Consider the following 24151-nt stretch of genomic DNA (forward strand, 5'->3'; position numbering starts at 1 on the left):
CAGCTGCCAGCGTGCTTCACATAACGCCGGCACTCAGCAGCCAATTCTACAGCTACTTACGTCCACGGAGCACAGTCAAAAAGGGGAGCAAAAGACCCAATTCCCAGCCTGCAGATAAACTAGCCTGCCCAAAGGGGTGTTGGAAATTCTCATTCCCTTTCCAGAGACAAACTTCTTTAATCTAAAAAATTGTCAGAGGCCTTTAAAAGTCTTTAGAATGTAATGAGCCTCACCAAGCAGGCTTTATACTTACTGTATATACTACACTAAAGCACAGTACTTATAGTAATTATAGCATAAAAGCGATTATGCAGACAATCCCCAAGACAGTAGTTTAGCCAAAGGGAGTCACACGTGATAGCTGAACAGCTTTTCTGAAGCTTTTACAAACATTAATCTTGAGAATAGCAAAGAATATTCACGAAAGTTAAACATTAATTTTAATGTTTCAGGCATTCTTAGATTCTGTGTGTCCTGACTCCAACATCTGTGCACATCTCAAACTTAAGTCTGTCAGAGGAAGGACACGCTGTTTACCTTGGCAGTGAACCCCATTGAGACTGTAATGCACTAATCTGTGTCTGCTGCCTCAGGGGAGAGCAAATAAATAGTACACATGAGCACAATGGTGAAACTTGACCAGAAGCAGCACTGAAGCTTTTGCAAAGGAGCAGAGACACCATATGTGCTAAATGCAAAAGCGAGCTAACAGAGAGGTATCTGTGAACCAATTCTGAAGAGTAAATGTAGATAAAGTGTGCTTTCCAGTGCATCTATATCCAACAAATGCAATTTTCAGTTGTGGCCAAACCAATTTTTCTTTCAAAGAACAGAGTCGTATTAAAATGAAATTTCAGTCGCTGTGCACCAAAGGTTTGGCCTTCAGCTTTGGGAGCCCATCAGCCTTTCGTTCTTCCTCCTGTTCCTTCACCTCCTCTTCTGCCTCACTGTCAGGGTTTTGGTTAATGTTACTTTACTTACATGTTTGACACTGTCTTATGTTTTATGCCCAAAGTTGAAACCATACAGCTGTCCATCTACTGGTCATCTTAAACTAGCTTGAGGCCTTTGCTGTACTGGAACTTTATATAAGCTTACATTCTGTGCACATACAGACTTTACAGTCTGCATCTTGGATATCTGGATTTTAAAAGTTCTTTGTTGAGAACTGTTGGATCCAAACGATTATTCAAAGGGGAGATTATTGTATACTTCCTTGGACTCACCCAGTGCTGTTCGGTAGATCTGTTTCAGGGTGAACAGCTCTCACTGGTCCTTGGATTGTAGCAGCTTTAGGGTTCAGTGTGAAGCTCTCTCTGTTCAGCATCTTGTTCGCCAGGTTCAGGTTGGTCAACTGTGGGCAGAGAGGAAGGCTTAAAGACTTGAAGGGAGGATTCATCTTGATCGCATTTTACAAGCATAATGTACTTGTAACCGCACTTTCTGTATAAGTACAACCAAACATCTCGCTAATAGTGATCCCCATGTCTAAATACAGAGAAGTGATGAATAAGATGTAATAAATTAGGTGGAACATTGTGTTTCTTCATACGCCAATCACCTCCATCTTTCGTATCTGGGGGCTGTGTGAAATGTACACACAGCACATGGCGCAGCCAGTCTCCGCTCAGCACTAAATCTAAGCGGTCCCCTCCCCCTCCTGCATCCTCAACAGAATCAGCTATCATGACTTTCCAGGCCAACAGTGTTTACAACCACATCAGCACTTGTGTGGCAAAAGCACCCCAGTACTGCTCTGTGCTAGCCTGGGAATGATGCTCGACGAAATCTAGTGGGAGAATTAATCATAATGCTGCGGTGCTTTATTTACTTTATTTCTTTCTGTGCACTAAAGGTCCAATGGGAAAAAAACTGAAGCTGCTGGGCCTTGCATGGCATTAAAAAAAAGTGTGTTGGCGTGTTCTTACATAGCTACAGCTCTGGTTTATTGGGGTTTATTAAGGTAGGCTGGTCATATTTTTTTATAAAGTGTTTAATATAATCTGCAGAAATTAAAACAACCTTTGGAGAACATGTATTATAACATGTCAAGAGACCAAAATGGGAGTATAGATCTCTCAAAAGAAATCTTTTCACTCAAGGCACAAGCTGTGTATGCACATATATGCCCATCAATATATCACAGCCCAGGAGTATATTCACTTCATTGATGGTCACCATGTCTGGCTTTACTCAATTTCAGTTTCTGTTTTGTATATGTGCCCTAGCATGAGAGTGAGTAATTACGGAGTCAACTGTGCAACAGGGTGTTGTTCATGTTTACAAAGTTCTCCATTTAGTCCAGCAAGTGATTTAATGACTTCAAATCTCAGTCCTGGAAAAAAAAAGCAAAAAGTAAATGTACTCTAAGCCTTTAAGTGCAAAACACTGGACTACTTTACTCTGAAAAATAAGCCGCTGCCATGTTAAGGATTAACTACCGACAGGAAATACAGCAAACACCTTTCAGATAGACAGAATAATATACAGTCATAAGGAAGCCATAAAACTGCCGCCTGTGTGGTCTGGTGCCATCGCAAAAATCTCTGACGGAAAAAAAATTATAATCCAGTGATGCAGAAGAGGAGGTGAAGGAACAGGAGGAAGAATGAAAGGTTGATGGGCTCCCAAAGCTGAAGGGCAAACCTTTAGGAAATATGCGACAAGGTGGTGATAGAGACAACCGAGTTGCCACTCCCCTGCTTGGTGCCAATTTGCCACATTCCTCGATTTATAAGCATCAATTACCACGAAAAAAAAAAAAAGAAAAAAAAAAGGTGGCTGCTTGTGAAGTGTCAACAGAAATCACTCCCCCGTGGTGCTTCTGATAATGAGACCTCACACAGAGCTGAGGGGCTGACGCTGCTCACCACTGTTTGGGCCGGCCAGCTTCAAACTCCAGTTCTTAGACCCACCCCCATACCAACCCCAGCCCGCAGACTGCAGGCGAGCTGAAGGCTGAAGAAGGAAGGTGCAGACCCTCGGGCTCCAACAGGTCTGCTGAATGAATAAGCAGTTAGATGCCGCCGATCAGCGTGGGGCCTGAGCCAGGTTTACACATCAACAAAGAGAAATATCAAAGACCTCACAGTGAGAGGACTACTGCAGAGAGGCCAGATTCTTCTTCCTTACATGAACCATTACACAGATCAGTTTACAGTTGCTTAATAACTCAACATAGTTTCTTACTCAAAGTAGTTGTAGCTGTTGAGTCACAGGGCTGCAGAAGCTGAGAGCATAATAAACTTACATGTTGTGTCAGCAGGTTGATGTGACTGGAGCTGGCATAGTGGCGAGCAACCTGCTTGTCTGCCAGTTTCTGCAGGGCTGAGATGAAGGCCTGCTGGTTGGACTGGGCCTGGGCGGTCAGAGTGCTCAACTCCCTGAAAGCTCCCACTGAGTTTGACTTGAGCTTACTGGAAGTGCTCCTCCTGATCACTGAGAAAGAAAAACAAAAAGGAAAAGGTGAGAACATCTTTGTGAATTTGATTTGAAACACCAGCACGCCGTGCAGAAAAGATTACCTTGGCCTGCAGATGTGGGTCTAGAGAGTTTCTGGCTATAGATGTGTGTGGCACTTGGGACGGACGAGGCCGCTGCAGAGCCAGCCATGGATGAGGTAAAGGACTGAATTCTTCTGAGCACCTGCGTCGATGGCCCTGTAGTCGCCGCGTTTGAGCCCGTGGGCGCAGCCGTCCACATGACCCTTGGAGGTTGCGTGACCACATGGGCAGAGGTGTATGCGGGAGGGTCAGAAAGACTCTCAGAATGGCAGAGGTGAGACTTTGCCAAGGACTGTGCATAAGATGGTGGCTGAGGAGGTGGAGGCGGCGGTGGACAGTGAAGAGGCAGGGATGCAGGAGAGCAGTGCTGCAGATGATTGTGCGTGCAGTCTAAGGTCACAGGAAAACTGGAGCGGTGTTGAGACGACTGGATTTCTGGCTGGGTTTTAACCATTCTTACCTCAGCCTGTATGTCTTCAGGCAGCATACAAAAAGCAGGCTGACCATCAGTGGCCTTAATGTCTGAGTCGGAGCTGACTTTCCCTGTTAGGAGCGACAACTCTGAATCCGCTTCCATGGCCAAAGCTGTTCAAAGGAGGAAATAAGCCAGAGCTCCTTTATCATCAGTTAGTCATTCCTCAGCTCTGACACACATTTGTTTTCCCGCAGTAAGTTCTAATCATTTGAAGCTGACCTTTTCTTCACCCCAGATGACTCAATCTTTTTTCCTTTCACTGTTCTAGATTCACAAATCTAAACAGTTCCTGTTTACTATGCTTGAATGATAAAAAATTAAAACATGAACCAGATGTACAGTAAAAAAAAACAAAAAGTATACATGGGAAAAGAAACAAGACACTCACATTTAGAATTATCACAGTTTCCTGAATCTCTTGAGGCATTTACTTCACGAACATCTTTCTTAATGCCTCTGACTTTTGTTCCTAGGAAGACGGTGGCCGATTTATTTTTCTGTGTGTAGAATGTCAGTACTTCCTCCAGGTCGTTTTCACTGTTAGTTCAAGACAACAACAAAAAAAGAAAGACATGAAATAAATGTATGTAGCAGAGAACTTGGCTCAAAAAAGTTGAGCCAAATCACTAACCTGGCTGCACTGATGTACTCTTGAAACACTTTAGGATTAACACAATGCTCCTCCTTACTGATCTCCTGCTTTTTCACCATATGTTCAGTTTCCTGGGAACATAAAGAACAGAACAGAACTGCAGATGTACTTTGATTGTTGGAAATAAACAGCTCAATGTCCCTTGTGTTTCAAGCACCTTTCTGAGTTGTAATTCTGCAATGACGCTAGAGTCTGGGAAGGGGTACCTTGTTGTAACAGTGGATAAACTCCCCTAACTGATGGGACAGGATGCGTCTGCGGTCTTGGTTTGGTAACTGTCGACTGGGCAAGACTACCTTTATGTCTTGTTGAAGGTTACTGGCTGCTCTTCTCAGAAAGCGAATCACCAGCTCCTGTAAAGACAAAGAAAAAAAACTTTTATTATCAGTTTCCTGAATCACTGATTCATTGAGCCGTCTCTGTCGTCTTAACTCTGGGTCTGACTCACTTTAACAATACTTTTGAATTTAAAGCTCAGAGATAGGCAAGATTTTACACTGATTTTCCTCAAGTGTTTTAAGGTTGCTGATGATGATGTAGGCCATTACAATGCAGACTTTCCAAACAGACTCTCTTTTACAGAGTCCACTTTTTCCTTCTATGCAGCTACAAATGCCACGTGCAGGTTTCCACGGTGCAGATGAGTAACGGAGGAATAATAAGGGAAAACTGACATGCACACATACATACAGAGAAAACAAAGTTACAGAGTATTCGATTGCTTTTATTTTTTACAAGGAGTTAAAAAAATGCTATAGCTGTACCATTTGATCGTTGTCATTGTCGGGCCAAGCTGAGATGGTGTTGTCTCTGCTTTCTGCTAACAGTCTTTGCTGGACTCGCTGCAGGTATGAGGAAAAAGCAATGCGAGCCTGCACTTTGCTGAAGATGAGAGGTAAAAGCAGAAAAGAGAGAGGACAAAGCATCAAAGGCAAACAAATATAAAGCAATGAAAAATAGAAATATGCAACAATAGCTGATAACAGAATGCTGTTGGAACACAGTGCATCTTGTCTGTATCTTGTCCTGTATCAGTATCAAAATGACAAACTGTCTTCGTGGCCCAGGTGAACCTGGAGAGAGTACTGCCAGAACATTGTAGCTGTCAAACACAAACAAAGACATGCTATACTATAATTTCCCAGCTTCGTGCACAGTCCTGGCAAGCACTAAGGAATTTCTACAAACTCAGACTTGTTATCGTAATTCTTCCTGAAATTATAATTTCAGGCACACGTTTGAAATGACAGGAGACTGCAGTCTTTGTTGAGTCTAAGTAAAGTGGTGAAAGCATATTGTATCTGCGTGTCTTTATTTAAAGAAAAGTGAGTGTCTTGATCCTCAGCAAATTTTGAAACCTTTACATCTGCTTTTATACCATTTTCAAACAATGACTGTTTACTTGTCGCTCAGGAAAAGGAAAGCTATAGCTTTTGAATGTCATGTACTAGACTATGGCACTACCTGTGCTAATAAACCAAATTTTATTTACTAGATGGTCACAAACTACTTAAATTGCGGCACCTTCTGCAGACCCATCATGAACCTTAACACTTTTTCATGCCCCCTTTTACTGAAGTGCCATGTGCTTCAATCTAAGTTAAAACAGTGTTTTCATCAAAGCAGAAAAAGTTAAAAAGTAAACTATTATGTCTGGACTCAATGGCGTACAAGAATAACACTGACTTTTGTTGAGGCCCAGCCAGTCAGAGGTAGTGAGAGGAATTAAAACATGAACACGTGTAAATGTTCATCCTCGGTTCTACCTGCAACTTCACAGTACTCCTTACTCAGTGAGGACGAATGGCAGCAGCAGCCCAGAATGCATACTGACCTGAGTTCCCAGCCCTGTTGAAGGATGTTGAGCAGGTTGACTGTAGGGCTGGCATTGTGCACGGCTGCCTCTGAGCTGGACTGAGCCTTACTGTGGCATTGCTCCAGTGGTGTGGCCACTTGTTTTCTTTGCTCTGCTACCAAAGCCTTGTGTGAGACTGGCTCAAGAACTTGTTTCACCTCCTCCTGAGCACACTCCTCTCCCTCCTGACTGCTGTTCTCAGTCAGGGAGGCCTTGGATTCCTTCCCTGAGGTATGCAGCACAGCAAGAAAAGACAAATGTCAGTTGCATCACTGGCATTTGGGATAAAATACACACATACACTCAAAATAGGCTTTTTATTGTTGCTGCAATGAAATGAACTCATACAGAGTCATATTTGGCCAACCTTACCGTGACACAGGGGAGTTATTTATTGGAACCAAAAGTGCATTAGCGTGAGATGTTGTTCTACTTAGCTACACTCTTCTTAGTTTTGGAAAAAAAAAAGTTATTTCAAACTGAAGAAGGAAAAAAAAGGAACACACTGAGTTTACCCGATTTTTTCTTCCTTGCTGCAGAGCCATGAGTCAGGTGGCGCTGTCTCCTCTTTCGTGCCTCCAGAGACAGCAGCTTCCTCTCATACTGGACAACGTGACAGCCATGGACCACGTCCACCTGCAGCTGCACATTCCCGTTCACATTCCTGCGAGGCAGAGCGAGACGTGTCAACGCAATGATAATAACAACAAGAATAATGATTTATATGGATATTATCAACGAGTACAAAGCAGAGAAACAGCTGTAAATTTCAACTTTAACTTAGGTACTGCAGCAGCAACCATCTCTCTGAACTCACTACCTAATGAATATGGAAAAATCTTAGATGGGCTTAGTCGGGGGACAAATCTCCAGTCAATACAGTCAAACCTGTGGTTAAATCTTGAAAGCCTGCGCAGATTCAAGTAACCTAAATGAACGTTGTACTACAATAACAAAAACGCGGTTCAATAAAACGGCACAATTCATCTGCGACTGTCTTTCCCTTCCTGCCCCCGAATCGACGCCACAATGCCACATAGACACGGGCGCGCGCTGGAAAAGCTGAGTGTGCGTCATCTATTCAGCTGTTCGTCTCACCTATCCAGTCGAAAGACCAAACAAATGCCACGTTACAATCCCACCATTTCCACAAACTGATGGAGAGATTTATTTCCCATCCCGACCACAATGGAAATGCTTACCTTCCATGGAAAAGTCTGTTCGCCAACACGAAGTTCATTGATGTCTTGGACTCCAGATATCCTCTGAGAGAAGAAGATAATAAGCAAATTACAATAATCATAAAGGCAGGGGCCCCAGTGAGCCCCGGCGTCTTTATTTGTGGCAAATGTGTTAAAAATGAGACTTCTGTGATACTGTGGAAGCAACGGGTATTAACTGCACCAATAGCTCCCCAGACCGCTCAATAAAACGCTTTTAAAAATGCCACAAAATACCCTGCTGCTAACGGAGGTTTAATCATGCAACTAATCCTCATATAGGAATATAAATTGTAAGCACAATGATGGATTTCCTCTCTTAATAGGAGTTTAATAGCATTTTAATATAAAGTCACTGTGGGATCATTTTTTTTGGAACATAGACTCCTACAAGTTTCCAGTGACTCTGGAGCTATATCGTAGTTCGGTGGTTGAATTAGCAAATGCAAACAGGAGTCGCTTAGTCTGGCTTTAAGCTAAATGTCCTGCTTATCTGAGCACAGTATCAGTAATGAGTAACATTACAGACAAACTTCCCTTGCGGCCTACAAGGGATCTGTCTGTTCTTTCCTGGCTCAGATTACCCATAGAGCTCCCATGTATCCGTGGTGGGGAAGATCCTAATGAAACCTCCTCGTCTTTCATACTCTTCCTTTATCCTCCGTAGCACTCTGATCTATATTAGTGAAGGAAAGTAAAATACCATTTATTAAAAAAAGAAGCAATGTTTATACAGAAAAATACAGTTACACAACCTATGCTAAAAGTACTTTACACAACATCTTTATTACGACCTTACCTCCTCAACAGTTAGGTTCAGAGTGCTGTCTCCTTGGCCGTGCTTAGCTCCTCGCTTGTCTTTAAGACCCTCAGTTTCTGAGATGTTGGTTGACGTCGGCCTCTGTCGCTACAAGAAGTGGAGACAATGCGAACAGTTTTCGATACAAACTGTGTACTACTTTTCCTCTTTTCAATCCAGTTTTGTTAAAGCAAATCAGGTGCTTCATAATCAGGATGAACAAAAGGCCGTAAGGGTAACAAACGCTTTCTTTTGAAAAACAATCCACAAAAATCTATTTGTATGTTAAGTTGAAAATATAAAAGCTACATCACAGATAACCAAAACCCCGTTTTCCTCTTTTGTCTTCGCCACAGAAATAGAGTACTTTTGTTAAGCAGTGGCATTTCTGGCCGTCTCCCTGCTCCATGCACTACTAGGCTGTGACTGACAACTTTGGCATGCAGTTTTGGAACTCGAGCCAGATAGAGGGGCACAACCCTGCATGATCACATCTAAAATTTGTCATCTGAATAGCAGGGGATTATATTTAATTTGCCTGACACGGATGGTGGGGATACAAAGGCAGCCAAAAAGTGACAAGGCTTAATCCCTCAGAAAAGGTCTCAACTGTTGCCCCTGATCAGAGTGAAGGGATAGGACAGGTTCTCTATGGGCCCCTGAAGTTCTTTAACAGCTAGTGTTTGGCTTGATTTAGGTGTGCCTGAAGCATCGGGAAAAAAGTTTTTCAGCTCATTACGTAGTAGCGCATTGCGGCTTGTTAAGTGCTTTTGCTAAAGAAGTTTTGATTAAAAATGCAGCATTAAGGATTTATATAAGCCATCTGTCTGTCCCTGTGAAAAATTGCTATAGCCACATAATCAAATAAGCAAAAAGCAGCAAGCAATTTCTTACCGGTAATGCAACAGGCATCAGGGAATTGCAAAGGGACAAAGCAAAAGAAGATTAATACATCTGAGTCAACAAAAAAAAAGCTGGATGTGCAGAAAAAAGTTTCTAAGAGGAAATGGGTGAACACACTGCATCAGCATTGAGCCTGCATCAAGGCACATATAACATCCAAACCACATCAACATACAACAATGAAACATTGTTACTTTATGTCTAAACAGGCCTTTTACACAATATAAGGTGGAGCAGAAATCTGTCTGATTTAGTAATATCCCTCCAGCAGATCCTTTGCCAAATCTTAGTGCAGTAGTCGAGTGGAGGTAGCCAAGTGTATTAGCTGTTGTGGCATCATTAGGCAACAAGGCCTAGAGAGAGCATTAGTCACTTGATTAGAAATGATAAAACAATAAGCCACAGAGAGTGTAGCACTTACAAACTGAGGTCACTCAAACACTGTAATTGCATTAGCAGTTGTTTTGCATTACAGTGAATTTTCCATTAGGGTAAGAGAAGAGCTCAGTGGCAGTGGCAGGAATGTAGTGTAACTAACAGAGACATGAAGACAAGAATGGGAATGTTTCACAAGGAAGGGTGAATGAGTGCAATGCTTGGCTTGACGGTTGTGCGTGCGTGCGTGCGTTCGCGTGTGTGCTGGTGTCCACCACTACCTGTGTTCTTTGGTCAGAGCGAGGCTGTCTCGACAGGGGGTCCTGACACACAAAGCCTGCAGGGATACAGAAGAGCTATAAAGGGGCATGTTTATGACATCAGGTCTTAAATATGTTACATTCCCATGACCTTCATGTATTGCATCAACTTCTTAATGTTTGTGCAAGAAACCAATGTGGAGCATAGACCGACACAAAGGCAATAAATTAAACAATATCATGCTGTATGAAATACATGATTTTTTTAAAAATATATTTAGGTCAGAAAGAAATGTTTCAAAATAGGGACCCACTGCAGCATAATGCAACCCAGGCCCCTGATGCTGAATGGGTTTGTTTCTTAAGTTACAGTCACACTATAGAAAACAGTAGTTGGAGATCACTGTACAACTAAAATTACTGCGACTATATGCAAGGAACTTGTAATATTGTTGCCTTTGAAATGCCTGATTTGAAGATGGGGAGTGGGTCTGTGACTACTCGCAGACAGTTGACAACTTTGGTGCATCAAGATGAGTTAGCAGAGTTAGTCCCTTATGAGTTTACAACTGAACAGGGTTAGGTTGGCAATTGCATGCAATGTGTTTGGGATACATTGGCAATTAAATGTGAGGAATCTGCAAAAATCAGCTATTTAACAGCAAATTGGCAAACATGCTCAGCGGCCTTGCTTTTACATAGGTATATAACTACTTTAAACCAGTTGGCAACAAGCTGAGCCAAGTCTCCTGCAGATGAGTTCTGCTCATCAATGCAGACTGATTCACAGTGATTGCAAGAACTGGCATTCAGTCTGTTTTTTTTTTAAAATTAAACATTATTATTTTTAAACCTTTGCGACTCTGTGTGAGAATGATTCTAACCCTGCCTGGTACAGGGTTACTGGGGCCACAACCTTGAGGAAGCGTGAAAGTGCTTGGTGGCTGAACTTTAGTCCATTGGGCCTATTCAGACAAAGCCCAAAGAGGCAACATGTGCCCACCTTCTTTTGGGTTTACCACCTGCAGGTGCAATGTATGGTGGGTGGGTGACTTTCAAGGGTGAAGGCCTTGGCAGTCTGATCTCTAGCTGGTGAAATAGCGCTTTTGGACACAGAACGCCACCTCTGTGATGGGGAAAGAGCCTGAGCTAATGTGTGAAGTTGAAAGATACCCGCTAGATATAGTTGGGCTCACCTGAATGCACATCTTGGGTTCTAGAACCAATCTATGGGACTCTGCTCCAATCTGGAGTTTTCCTCGAAGAGAGGCAGCAGGTAGGTGCACTAGTATCCCCCTAGGTCCCTGCCTATATGCTGGGGTTTTCCCCGGTGGACAAAACAGTTACTTTCCACGATCTGTTTAGGTCAAGGATAGGAACCTGAATGTCATTTACACTTCTTGCAGATAATGGGTGTGGTGCTCAAGGGTGGGGACTCCATTTTCCTCCTGGGAAAATGTGGCTCTATTGGCTTCATCAGGTGGTGGCCTCCAGATCGCACTGGAGCAGGTTGGAGCTGAGTGTGAAGCGGTAGAAATAAGAATTGGCACCTCCAAGTCTGAATCCATGGTTCTTAGCAGGAAAAGGGTGGTGTGCCAACTCCAGGTCAAGAACAAGATGCTGCCCCAAGTGGAGGAGTTTAATATCTTAGGATCTTGCTCAAGAGTGATGGGAAAGAGACATGGGACAGTAAAGGGACCAAAAGAAAAAGGCCGTGGATACAAACAGTGTAAATGAGCTTCTGGCAAAAGATGAATGGGCTCTACCTTAGTGAATTCAGTCATTTACTGTAGGAGGGATTCAGAGTAGAGCCATTACTCGTCGAAAGGAGGTTCGGACGTCTCACTGAGCTGCCTCTTGGGTGCCTCCTGTGCAAGGTCTTCTGGGCATGTACTACCATGAGAAGCCCCTGATCCAGACACGCTGGAGAGATTACATCTCTCAGCTGGCCTGGGAACATCTCCGTATTCCTTCGGATGAGCTGGAGGAGGTACTTGGGTTACTGAAGCCAGATAAGTGGCAGAAAATGGATGGATGGATGGAAGAATTCTACTTTTTTTGTTAATCCATGGGCGATGTCAATGATGGACTGTGCCATACAGTGCAGAGGCAAACCAGGAAGCTAGAAGGTTTTTTACTTGTTGCCCCAAGCAAGCGACTTTATACTTGGTTACTAGTCTTTATGCAAAGCTAAGCTAACAAGCTTACGAGTGGTACTTGTGTTATAAATGTATTTTCCAAAATGTTAAACTTTCACACACTGCAGTGAATTTACAATACACTGTTTTTAAGATTTTACTTTACATTTACGATTCATCGTGTTTGTCATTTAGATTTCTTAGCAAGACGTTCCCACCCTGTCAAAAAGATTTAAATCTATAATCTTTTGTTTATTGATTCCCACATTCCTTCATAGCTAACTAGTGGTCACAGTGACCTTTTAAATAAATAGGTTTATGTTCTATCTTGCTCTCACATTTTGGGTGAATTAAATCTATTGACAGCTTGGAGCTCTGGGCTATTTATTCTACCTCATCCAAGCCGTCAGGTAAGTTTCAGGCCCCCACCATGCTCTTGCCTAAACACGGCAATTATTACAAACACTGGTGACAGAGAACTGACAGCTACACGCAGGCAGAAAATTAATGCAAATGGAATGCTGTCATTATTTACAGGTCTGGGAGGCAGCCCAAGTGTTATCAGCCAACAGCGACTTAGTTTGTTTGGTACATAATAGATGTGCTATGTTTTACATGCCACCGCTTATTTTCCCCAGACGCGCAGTAACGTCTCCGTCCAAAGATAACTGGCAATTTATGATTCTACTCTTTCATTTAATGAGCCAGTGGAGAGGGTTTCAAGCCACAGCATGGCCTAGGGTTAAGACGCACATGCACATGTGTGCACACATTCACTCACATGGGCGTAATCACCACTCCTTTAATATCATTAGGCTGTGACCACAGATAGACATAATGGTTCGGTGCCATTTTAGATGGACGCCTGCTAATCAGTATGCTCTGTGTAAAATAGAACTGGTAATAAGGGTAAAGAAGAGGATTAAGTAAAGTTAAATAATCAAGGTCTTTTTTCCCTACTTATACGGTTTATTTTGTATCTACAAAGAAAAGGATAAAGTCTAAAACTATGTGGGCTCCTATGGTTTCATATCTGAAGTCTTCATCTACATGAGAATTTATAATTAAGAAGGGAGGAAACATAACAGAGACAGAGTATCTCTCTTGCCCTGCTGCAAACATTAAAAAACAATGTTGATCTCTGCCTTGGGCCAGGCCTAATGACCACAAAAAAGTAGGCCTACGTTAACGTTTTTTGTCTGCAAGTCATTTAATGTCAATTAATGAAGGCTACGATTTATTCTTTCAACAGTGGAGCGCCCATTAGGAAGCCATACAGCTATTTTTGGCACTTTGCAAAACTCAACTCGTGGAATGCAGGAAAACATTAAGCATTAAACAATAGTCGACTGTCTCCACTTGAAACCTGCTGGTTAAAAGAACCAACTAGCAGTTATGGCTTTTAGTGACACTAGCGCAGAAAATAAAGCATAATTGCAGCACTTTTCATTTCATATTAGCCTCGCCAAAATAATGTCTTTTTCCCAAATATATACTTGTGCAATAAATACTCACTGAATGATCTCTTAATTGTACTTAAGTATTTTTCCATTCAGAGCTTAAGCATGAGTAATGCAAAATTTCACCTTAAAGAACATCTAAATCTTCAGTTAAATTTGTTTATAGGCTCTGAATCCTTGTTACTCAACAGTTAATCTAGCTTCATTCTGCATTGTGATTTGTATATTGATGGCTTACTGCAGATGGGGAATGTCAGCGTTATAGTATTTTTAAGATTCATACTGATACGATATTTGGTGATTTAAACATTCAATACATTGAAAACTATGTTTTTTCCTTTTAAAGACATAAAACATAAACAGATTTCTCTAACATGTTTTATGTGTAGTTATTTATAAGTCCTTATTAGGATAATATGAAAATGCAATAAAAAAAAAAATCTTGTTTTGTTGTCACAAGTTGTGAATTATAACAACTATCATGAATTATAACAACAACTATTCTTTTTGACTTTAGTCAGATTCATGCCTACCAAGTTCCAAAAAGGCTCCCTTAATTGCCACTTTTAACATTGTTGACATATAGCAATGCAGCTGTTAGCTTTAAAAACTGACATCTGTTAATGTTTACTTTTTCCCCATAACTTTGAATGTTGATATTCTCCGAAGATTTGTCCTTCTTTGATTTTTATTTAGTGGTTGATAATATAACTGGAGATACAGACATGTAAGTGGACTGGTACTTATATAGCTCTTTTCTATTTAAGCACTCCAAGTGTTTTCTTACTACAAGCCCCATTCACCAATACATGTATACATTCTTACAAGGGCTTTTATCTATGCATAAGCACTTGCTGCCTAATAGTCATAAACCAATGTGTGAGGTATCAGGGCCTGAGGCTACTTTAATTCACCAGCATTTCCCATGCTAGTCTACATCAAGCTCAAAGTGCAGATTTTATATGAAGTGATTGTCTATAAAGTCCACCCACTTGTGCAAAACTGTGGAATTAAATATAAGCTGGATTCATTCCTGCCGGATGCACTCACCCACAAGTGAAAACATGTCTGCAATCATGCTGGCCTTTATCTTTAGATCCAAGGGAGCATCACTGTAAATAAGCAGATTTCACAAACAAAATATTATTGTCATATAATGTCAGACTAAGATGCTCATCGGTTCAGTGCCTTCAACATGGCACTGAAATCAGGAACATTTTATAACCTTGAGATAAAAAAAACAAAACACCTACAGAGCAAAAGTCTTCTTTTGCTCTTACTTCTTTACATTTTTCTAGGAAAATGAGAAATCGCTTAAAACATGCAGACATAAATACAGTATATAAAACTAAAACCATTTAGCCAATTTTAGCAAGCCTGAAAGTCAATATGACCATGTTTAGTCTCCAGCACAGCCTGAACTCTGTTAGGCAGCTTTGGTGTCATTTCTGTAAGTAGTCTTCAGGAATAGTTCTCCAGGCTTCTTAAAGGACATTCAAAGCGTCTCTTTTGATGTTTGTTGCTTTTTGTTCCATCCCCTTTCATTCTGCTTCAATAATCCTGAAGTCTGGCCTCTGGGGATGCCAACCCATGACTGATGGTGTTCCATTGTGTTTTTTTCTATCGAGGTATACTTTTATTACACTGGCAGTGTGTTTGGGATCATTGTCATGCTGAAAAATGAAGCTGTTGCCAATCATTCGCTTTCCCGAGGGTATTGCATGGTGGATCAAAATCTCACTGTACTTATCTGCCTTCATTATTCCATCAACATTGACAAGATCCCCAACACCACTGGCTGAAATGCAGCCCTTGATGAACAGTAGATGGATCAAGTGAAGGTCTGGATACATATCTCAGGTTGTGTATCAGCTCTATACTGAATAATTTGTTTTCCTATTTCTGAAGGACTTTACTTTTAGATACTAGATTCACTAGAGTCATTTGCTGTAGTTTTTTAAGCCCACAGGTTATTTTGTCCTCCACTTCTCCAGTTTCCTCACTCTTTTTAAGGACACATTGCACACCATGCTTAGAGAAGATACCAAGTTTTCCACTCATACCTCTTTGGGAATCCCCTTATTGGTTAGAGTATACTATTTTCTGTCTATCAAACTTTGAAAGACCTTCGGAAAACCTGGAGAACTATTGCTCAAGAGCACTTTAAAATAATAAAAGAAAGGCTGGCTCCTTTGAAGCAAACTATAATAAAGAAATGAGGGGCGTCTCAATACTTTTGCACAGTACTGTGTGTTTTGGAAAAGAGATCCTCCTGAAATAACAAATGACAACAATTTAATACAGTAATTGAGTCACTCACCAGGCTAGGGAGGGAGAAAGGTTCACCTCTAACAACCAGGGTTTGAGGTTGGAGTCAATGAGCACATCAAAACCATACAGTTCTATAGAGGGAAACACAAAATGAATCAAAAGGTTTTTACTGCAGACAAAGAAGTCAGCAGAAACAGGATTACTAAAAAAAAGAAAAAAGAAAAACTCTCCCAGATCTGCTCAGTTAAAGGATGAAGGCTATCAAAGCCAGAAGCACTTCCAGAGTTCTGTCATAACCTCATTATGTGGCATCTGGCAACATGGCCTATGACTTTCTGCTATTGATTACACGCATGTTATATACCCAATCATTCAAGAAAGAAACATTTACCAATGCCTGCTACTGAGGGACTGGCTCAAATGCTTTAACCAAGCATATATATACATGTCTCATGAAGATTCTTACATAAGATGGTGGATCAAAAACAAACTGTCCAGCAAATAATTTTGGTTGGGAAGGTTAAACTAAAACTTACATAGTTTCATTAGATATTACCTAGAAGGACACTGCCCTAATGGTCACCAGAAAGAGTTCCAGCACCATCATAAGTTAGTATCTTGTTTAACTTGGAAAATAAATTCAGACATTAAACTGGGACCATGACTTACAGTGGCAAAATCTAGGGAATTAGAAAGCCTTAGACAATATATTATTATAGTATATATTTCACCCCAGTTATAGCTGAGCACTGAGTGACACAATAAAAAAGTGGTCAGGCAGTTCCCCATGTAAAAATTAATCCACTCCACTCCAATTTTCTCTCCTGTTTCACTGACTGATATATGGCTCACAGTGGCAGAGTTGCCCTATGTGCCATATGAAAGCCCTCACACTGTTCTGGGGAGTGTCACCCAATAAGCCAACGACCCATCGGCCCCAGCAGCAGCGTGCAGGGAAACCGCAGTATTTTACAGGGATAGCGTGAAGCCCAGCCAAAGAGGCAGAGGAAAAAATCCCTCTAATGGCACTTCAAAAGAACAGACTGTGTTGAGAATAGGCCTGGGTGGTTGGAGGTTTCAAAGCTGCTGTAAGCAGCACTGTTTGTTCTAACATCTCAGGTCAATGCCAGTGTTAAGCACACAAAAGCCAGCATGACAGCAACCAGTGGCCCCGGTTTTACACTCAGTATCACATTGATAAAACAGAGCAGATCAAGTTTAAAAGGATGAGTAAATGTAATTATGTGATGTTGTATGTAGTTAAAAACTCATGAAGTTAACCATTAAACAAACCATGAGTTGTATGAGATGTGTATAGTATGTACACTGGAGCATGTCTAAATAACTTGCAGATGTTGGAACAAAAAATAAAAAATAAAAACCTGGAGGCAGATGTCAAGTAAAATTGCTTGATATTCATCAGAAATGGTCAAGAAGTTTTATTCATTTTGGTAAAAATGCAGGTCTCCATTTATTACTTTCAATTCATTTTAGAATGAAATGCATTTTGTATCTGAGGACAGATGTTACATTTCCTTTCCTTTCTGTGAGTGATAAATGGGTTATGGGAGCATATGTTTATAAAAGGTTATATGGATTTTGTTATATGGTGAAAACATGACTCATACAAACATGTCTGTTTGGTGTATGTAATTTATAGGCTATCCGCATGCAATGTAAAGCTGCCTGCTCATTTGTGTTTGAATGAATGCACTGTTTCTGTTGAAAAGAAAAGCAACGGCCATGCAGTTTTTGTAAGAAACAAATCTGCTCTGGACAAACAGACAAAATATGTCGAACTAAAATTGTGGTATAGGGTTCTTGTTTGCTGTAAATAAAATTATTTTCAACATTAAAGGAACAGTGTTTAAAATCTCTCCACTAGGTGTTAATAGATTTCAGATTGCAGTCAACTGAATTCTCATTTATTATGGTGCATTGCTGAATAAGTCGTAAGTTCCCAATCAGAAATCTTTTGCGACACATTCCATTCAACTCGGATTGAAACTTGAAAAGTCAGAACAAATCAACATACCCCAACTTAGTAATCCAAGAAGGTGACACTGAATGTAAAAATTAGTAAAAAGTACACTTTAATGTTTACTTCCACTGCTAAATAAGCCATACACAGAACTGATCAGGCTCGATACATGAATGTGTTTTTTAAGTGCAAAAAATAAGTATGCTGTATTTCTAGTGATACCTCTACCTTGCCAAGAACCAAAATAAAATCCTGTCTCTCACAGCTTTTTCTGGAAGATCCTGACTTGGGAGTGTTCTGAGGTATCTGGAACTCGGCATTACCTGTCCTATTTCAATTCATAATCCCAGATATAGTGGCTGTTGTAGGACAAACAACTCTGGCTGTTGTTCATGTGTAGTGAGTATAGGCGGTCAGTCCTCTGTTTACCTCAGCTGAACTCATGCTTTGTGTCCACATTGATCTACACTGGAGAAGGCTGAAAAAGTTTGAAGTCTGATAGAACTCGATGAGTCAGTGAAGCTCACTTCTGTCTAATAACAGCGATACGATAAGTTGTTGAGAATATCCTGAACAGACAGTGACTGACCTCTCACCACATACATAACATTTGATTAGACGGAACATCGATGTCCATCTCAGCCACTTTATTCAAGATGATGGGGCAACACGTTGAAATCCACACACTGGCACCTGCTCCTATGTACTTTTAGTGGATTCATTCTTTAAGTTCATGAGAATGTATCAGTTTGCTAGAACATGTAGTTGCACATTAATCTATCTATATTAATGAGTCCAACATTCTTTTTTCTATTAAATAACAAAGAATGACTTACTGTACCTTTGAATTAGTTTGTTAAGTTTAATTTGTCAGGACACACTTTGAGAACATTTCTTTACATCAGGGAAGCACAATATCACTGGGTCACTGTATATCACATGCACTGAGAGCTGAACTTATGGTAGTGTCATAGGGTCCAAATTGGTGAAAGTGCAAACACTATTTTCGTGATGGAAATGAGCAGAGTCTGCCATACGCCCACAAGCCAAGAGCTGCAACATAAGCTGCCACTGCCATCTTTAACTTCTTTAACTTCTGCGGATGGACGGGACCCCCACTGCTAAGCAGTGCTCACTTAGCAAAGCATTTTATTTTCCACTTGCTAGCTTTATACTATTTAATCCACTTTTATAGGAAGATGGGGAGAGAGTGTGTGTATCATAAAGCATTATGCATTAGGCTTATAGACAAGAGCACTGGAATAAAAGGGCTTAGCTTACACTCCCTCTTCAGTGGCACCACAACAACAGGGAGAAAAAAAAAACACACAAAAAAAAAACGGGAGGTGTTACACCACCTCACCGTCCCCCCCGACATGCAGGCTCCATGTGTCACGAATTTTCCCCCAATTAGGAGCAGACGCCATTCCTTCCCCGTGAGCCTGTCGAAGCGCTCACTGTTAGGCACGTTTGTTCTGCGGCTCGACCGCTGCCAGGGGAGCACTTTTAAATGTGCCCACAGAGAGCCCACAACAAGCATCACAGACAAGGAGACGAGAGGCAGCGAACATCCACATCACACCCATTAAAGAGGGAGGGAGAGAATAAATATGACAGAGAAAAGGGATGATGAAGAGTTTTTTGGGGGTTTTTTTTGGTTTGCTTTCTTTTTTGTTATTGGATGGGCGCTGCTGGAAAATTCACCACAAGAGACAAACGCCCAAAAACAATGATCTCCCCCACCCTGCCCATGCAGCTTGTTGGTCCACAATAACAACATCAACATAAAGTATTTCCTTCATGTGTGTTCTTTTCACAGCAAGGACAATTAAATTCAGAAATAAATTAATGGCGCTGAACTGTTTCGCTGCTGTCGCAAGGAGCTTAACAGGCACGCCTCAGAGCCACAATCGAGAAAACACTCCGAGGACAACAAATTAAGTCGCTGTTAACACTCTATAGCGTTATTGTGATAGTGGGACCCAAAACCATTAATCATTCTCGAAAAGACTCAGTTACACAGCAGCTGCACTGTCATCATAGGAACACAAACACTGTGCCGCAGTGAAGTGTGGGAGTATCTGACAAATGTAAGACAGGCAGAGTGGTTCGCAGACGGAAGATCCAACCACACTCAGCACTTAATGAGGGACGTTCAGTGAAACATAGGACCAGTAAGTGGAATGTTTTGTGTGTAATAAAATAGGCCTTTGGCTTGGCTAATCAGATCTTAGTCAAAACATCTCGTAATCAGCATCTCTCAGCAAAAAACCCTGTCCATTAATCACACAGCAGCGGTAAAGAGCTGCATGGGTGGCATTTTCTCTCCACAGACACACACACACTCACACACACACACACACACACTTACACCCACTCCTTACAATGTAAAACGAAAAATCTGCTGTTTTTATTTCTTCCCACATGAGACATTACGGAGCTATAAAAAGATTTTGTTACAGTATGTGCATTTAGATACACCGTGCAATTCAAGCAAAGGGAAGAAATCCAATTGGAAAACAATAAACATTGTATTAAAGCCATTAATAGACATTAAAATGGCAGGGAACAATTTGCAGTAAATTAAGATTATAATGTGCTTTATGGTCTCGCATGGCTCCCTTCCAGACAAGCAACAGACTGTATTAAAAGTCTAAACAATGGCTGCTTTTATCAGCGCGTTCATTGAGCTAACACACATGCATTTGTTGCCATGCATTCTGACGCTTTACCTGTTTACTATTACAGGCATGCTAGGAAGAAGGCTGGGCATAGTGGTGGCTGTGAAGTGGGAAAGTATAGTAAGGTTAAGTGAAAGAGGAGAAGCAAAGGAGCTGACAGTGGCTGAGTGAACATGACTCCCAGGTGGTTAGGGTGGGATTTTATTTCAGGGACAAGAAAAAGAAGCCCACAAAGATATCGGACTGGACTGCCTGAAGCTTAGAGAGCTTGAAGCTTGTATGTTTGGAAAACACATGGTTTATACTGGTTTCTACATGTTCCTGTGTTCATAATGTATGCACATACACAGAGAGAGGGAGCTTGCATGCAACATGACCACACTGGGAGAGACAGATGAACAGAGAAAGGATGAGGGTGGTCTACTGTCTATCTTTGGAAATATAATCCTGTAAATAGACTATGAATGCTGTAATTAACTTGCTTGAGGCCATCTAAGACAACAAAACTGCACTAAATTCAACAGTAAACTGATACGGATGAAGTACGATAATGGCCATGCTCACAACAGACTCCAGAGTATTATGTGTCCTAATCAAAAGGTGCAGTACCTAATTGTTATTGTTCAGACGAGCTACTGTATACATGAAGCAGACTTGGGTTTCTGCACTATTAATGTAAACACCCCTTACCACTTGTTCACCTTTAGTTCAGTTTCAAAGCAGGCTATGTACAAAACAATATAAAACAGGAAAAAATGCTTACTAGCCTACAGGTTGGTGCAAGATCAGATTCAGTTGCTAATATCCTGTTTGCATGCATCTGTGGAGCATTTTTGTGAATGCATTAAAAAAAACAAAAAAAAAAACAGAATACAGGCAGACCTGACAAAAATAATGAATGAGAACAGGAGCAAACCTGTTTTCCATTCTTGTTTTTCACTCCCTCTCTCCAAAAATATGTCATCGCGTTGTTTACAGTGTCTCTCAGGTATGTATGAAAGCCAGGTTGAGGCTTGGTAAGTAAATACCTGCATGGTCACCTTTTACACCCTGGGTTAATGTGTGTTTTCTCAACCTTGCAGTGATGCTCAGGGTGCAGATAGCATCTTTATGCAGGCGAATGTCTGATGGTTATATTGTGCTGATACGCACCCAGTACAGCCCAAACAACCGCCCATCGTAGGACTATTACGTCTAAGAGGCCTGTCACAACTGCGGAGTCCTTTATTTTTCTAACGTCTGAAAGGTGAAGGAGAATGTGAGCATGAAAGGGCGAATTATAAACATAACGCGGCAGAAGAAACAGCAAGAGAAAAGGGGGGGGGGGGGGGGGGGGGGGAGAGAGTGAAAAAGAGGCAGTGGTGCTGAGAGAAGCTAGGCCAGCATACTCGCTTTCAAACCCAAAATCTCAGAAAGGCTGCCAGACACGAAGAAAGAGCGCAGACAATTAGTGCCAACACTAACATGGGTAATGGCTCCAAAATGGAGTTCACACGAGCCCACTGCAAGGCAAGACTAGCCAAGAAAACAGTCAGTCTAAATCAGGCTGAATGGCAACAGAGGAGAGGAAGCAAATTCCTGCTTCAGTCAACAGGCCGTCCACGACCCGGCAGCCAGTCAGAGGGCAGCAAACATGCAGGAAGGTTCCACACTGAGGAATGAATATCTACAACTTCAGCACGGTTCAGTGGACAAATAGTATGGAAGAGCTGCTGGACAATGAATCTGAAACTGAAGAGAAATGTGAGGGGTGTGGTAATATGTATGACTAAGTATGTGTGAGTGCTTCTGCACCGTGAGCAAAAAGAGAGATTTTTTTTTTCCCCCGGAGTTCAAATTTCATTCAAAAGAAATTCTTGAGGAGCTACATTTGTGCTGATGGCCTTCACATTCAGACTAGCCTTTCAGAACTTTAGCAAATTCTTTTGGAAACGCAGCTGGATCCCATAATCCACAGTGGCTGTAGCAGGTGTAAGCATATTTTGGGGGACTAGGTTGTTTTAACTGTGGCTGGGGAAAAAAAGAAAGTTTTAAGAAGAATAAGAAATGATTACCAAAGCAGTTTGTCTTGTGAGGAACAAATGTCTTGCAGGCGGTGGCGATCTGTAGCTCAGCGCTCAGCACAGCTTTGACAATGAGGTCCTCAACTTGTTTCATCAGCGCTGCGACAGAAACATTAAAGCAAAATAAGATATTAAAAAAAGAAAACAGATTAAAGCACTCCACACACTATTTTTATGATTCGATAAAACTCATAATTGAACTGCAAAGGAGTTAAAAGTTACTTCTGTCATCATTGCATGGATACTAAAAATGAAAAGAACAAGGTGAAGGTCTAACTCACATGTGGTGTCCTTCCCCTCCTGCTTCAAATACCTCAGCACTGCACTCATACTCCATTTGTTCCCATAATCCTCAACTTCGGGGTCATCGCAACTGAAAAGAAAGAAATGAGCTTCAAACACTCCAGCTGTAATAAATGGATGAGTCAGAGGGGGAGCCTTCCCGTAACAGCACCGCGTTGTATTTTGATCACTGAGGGGACTTACCTGACATAATCACTGCTCTTTTTGTTCACACTGTAGTTGGTGAGGTGCATGAATGTGTTCTTGATGCTCTTTGAAGTCCTGTCATACTTAACTGTGGCAAATCTGTGAAGGAGCAGGGTTTATTTACACAAGAGGAAGAAGGGGAAAAAAAATCCTTCTACGTAATCCAACTATTCCCCTACATATCCATGTGCCGTAACATCCACATTCATAAGACACTTGACTATAAATAATAAGGGCACTTGGGAAAGAGATTAGTTTCTGGCAGTGTTTGAGAGGAGTGGATGCCACATGTTCAATAATGAGAATTCCTTTGGCACACACCATGTACCTGAATACCAACACATGTGAAGGAATGTCAGGAGATAAAAGTGGGATTCAAGATTCGGCCATGATTTACTGAAAACAGTTGATAATGAAGCCAGCAAATAAGAGGGAAGTGGCACTGTGTTTCCAGCATGAGCACGCACCTCTATCAGAGCGAGGTGAGGAGCCAGTCATTCTATAAATCATCAACCCTCTCCTGACCCACCCGTGTCTGACAATAGCCTTTTCTTTCTTAAAGAAATTATTATTGCTCTGAGCACCCAGGCCTAATAACTCGAGCGCAATTACATAAAGTCGTGATAGATATGAGCTTTGAACAATGTCACAATCAGCAAACATTTGATTAGCACATCCTACAAGTGAAACAATAGGGCGCTTTGTTTCAAAGTGGCCAAAGCCACACGCTCCACACAGGCAGTCTGCAAAGTTTAGGATGCCCTCTTGTGGGTGCTAAAGGAAGATGAATGTAGTGTTTCACAGTCCCGCTGGATCTCACAGTACACACTGAGTGCCATAATAATAAACAAGGTTTTCCTTAACAACACGCAACGTGGCACAAAAACCAAATGTAACGTGACACATATAAACAGGAAGTTTCATGTTGGTCAACCACTTATTTATCTTAGTGGAGCCTATTCAAACTGTCAGAGGCCAAGAGGACAGCTGGCTAATCCTTCACAGGGCTGACAGAGTGAGAGGCAA

At 41.4% G+C, this 24151-nt stretch overlaps 1 protein-coding gene across 7 annotated transcripts in view; it reads right to left on the reverse strand.

Moving 5' to 3' along the window:
* The window catches only part of ttll5 (tubulin tyrosine ligase-like family, member 5), a 58145-nt gene that overhangs the window by 24515 nt on the left and 9479 nt on the right, over window positions 1-24151 (reverse strand). For 5 of the 7 annotated variants that reach the window (XM_025901033.1, XM_019348606.2, XM_025901034.1 and 2 more), the window contains exons 10-27: window positions 23123-23224; window positions 22918-23009; window positions 22628-22735; window positions 15961-16042; window positions 14691-14752; window positions 10064-10119; window positions 8505-8612; window positions 8290-8381; window positions 7688-7750; window positions 7001-7149; window positions 6465-6711; window positions 5395-5512; window positions 4837-4983; window positions 4610-4701; window positions 4367-4515; window positions 3525-4088; window positions 3251-3438; window positions 1227-1354 (exon numbers count right to left, since the gene is read on the reverse strand). In XM_025901033.1, coding sequence (XP_025756818.1) covers window positions 1227-1354; window positions 3251-3438; window positions 3525-4088; window positions 4367-4515; window positions 4610-4701; window positions 4837-4983; window positions 5395-5512; window positions 6465-6711; window positions 7001-7149; window positions 7688-7750; window positions 8290-8381; window positions 8505-8612; window positions 10064-10119; window positions 14691-14752; window positions 15961-16042; window positions 22628-22735; window positions 22918-23009; window positions 23123-23224 — 2547 coding nt within the window. The remainder of the gene's footprint in view (window positions 1-1226; window positions 1355-3250; window positions 3439-3524; window positions 4089-4366; window positions 4516-4609; window positions 4702-4836; window positions 4984-5394; window positions 5513-6464; window positions 6712-7000; window positions 7150-7687; window positions 7751-8289; window positions 8382-8504; window positions 8613-10063; window positions 10120-14690; window positions 14753-15960; window positions 16043-22627; window positions 22736-22917; window positions 23010-23122; window positions 23225-24151) is intronic. The other 2 variants (XM_019348607.2, XM_005476912.4) reach the window with 2 other exon arrangements.

The sequence above is a fragment of the Oreochromis niloticus genome, linkage group LG19 (genome assembly GCF_001858045.2).
Source record: "Oreochromis niloticus isolate F11D_XX linkage group LG19, O_niloticus_UMD_NMBU, whole genome shotgun sequence".
NCBI classification, from domain to species: domain Eukaryota; kingdom Metazoa; phylum Chordata; class Actinopteri; order Cichliformes; family Cichlidae; genus Oreochromis; species Oreochromis niloticus.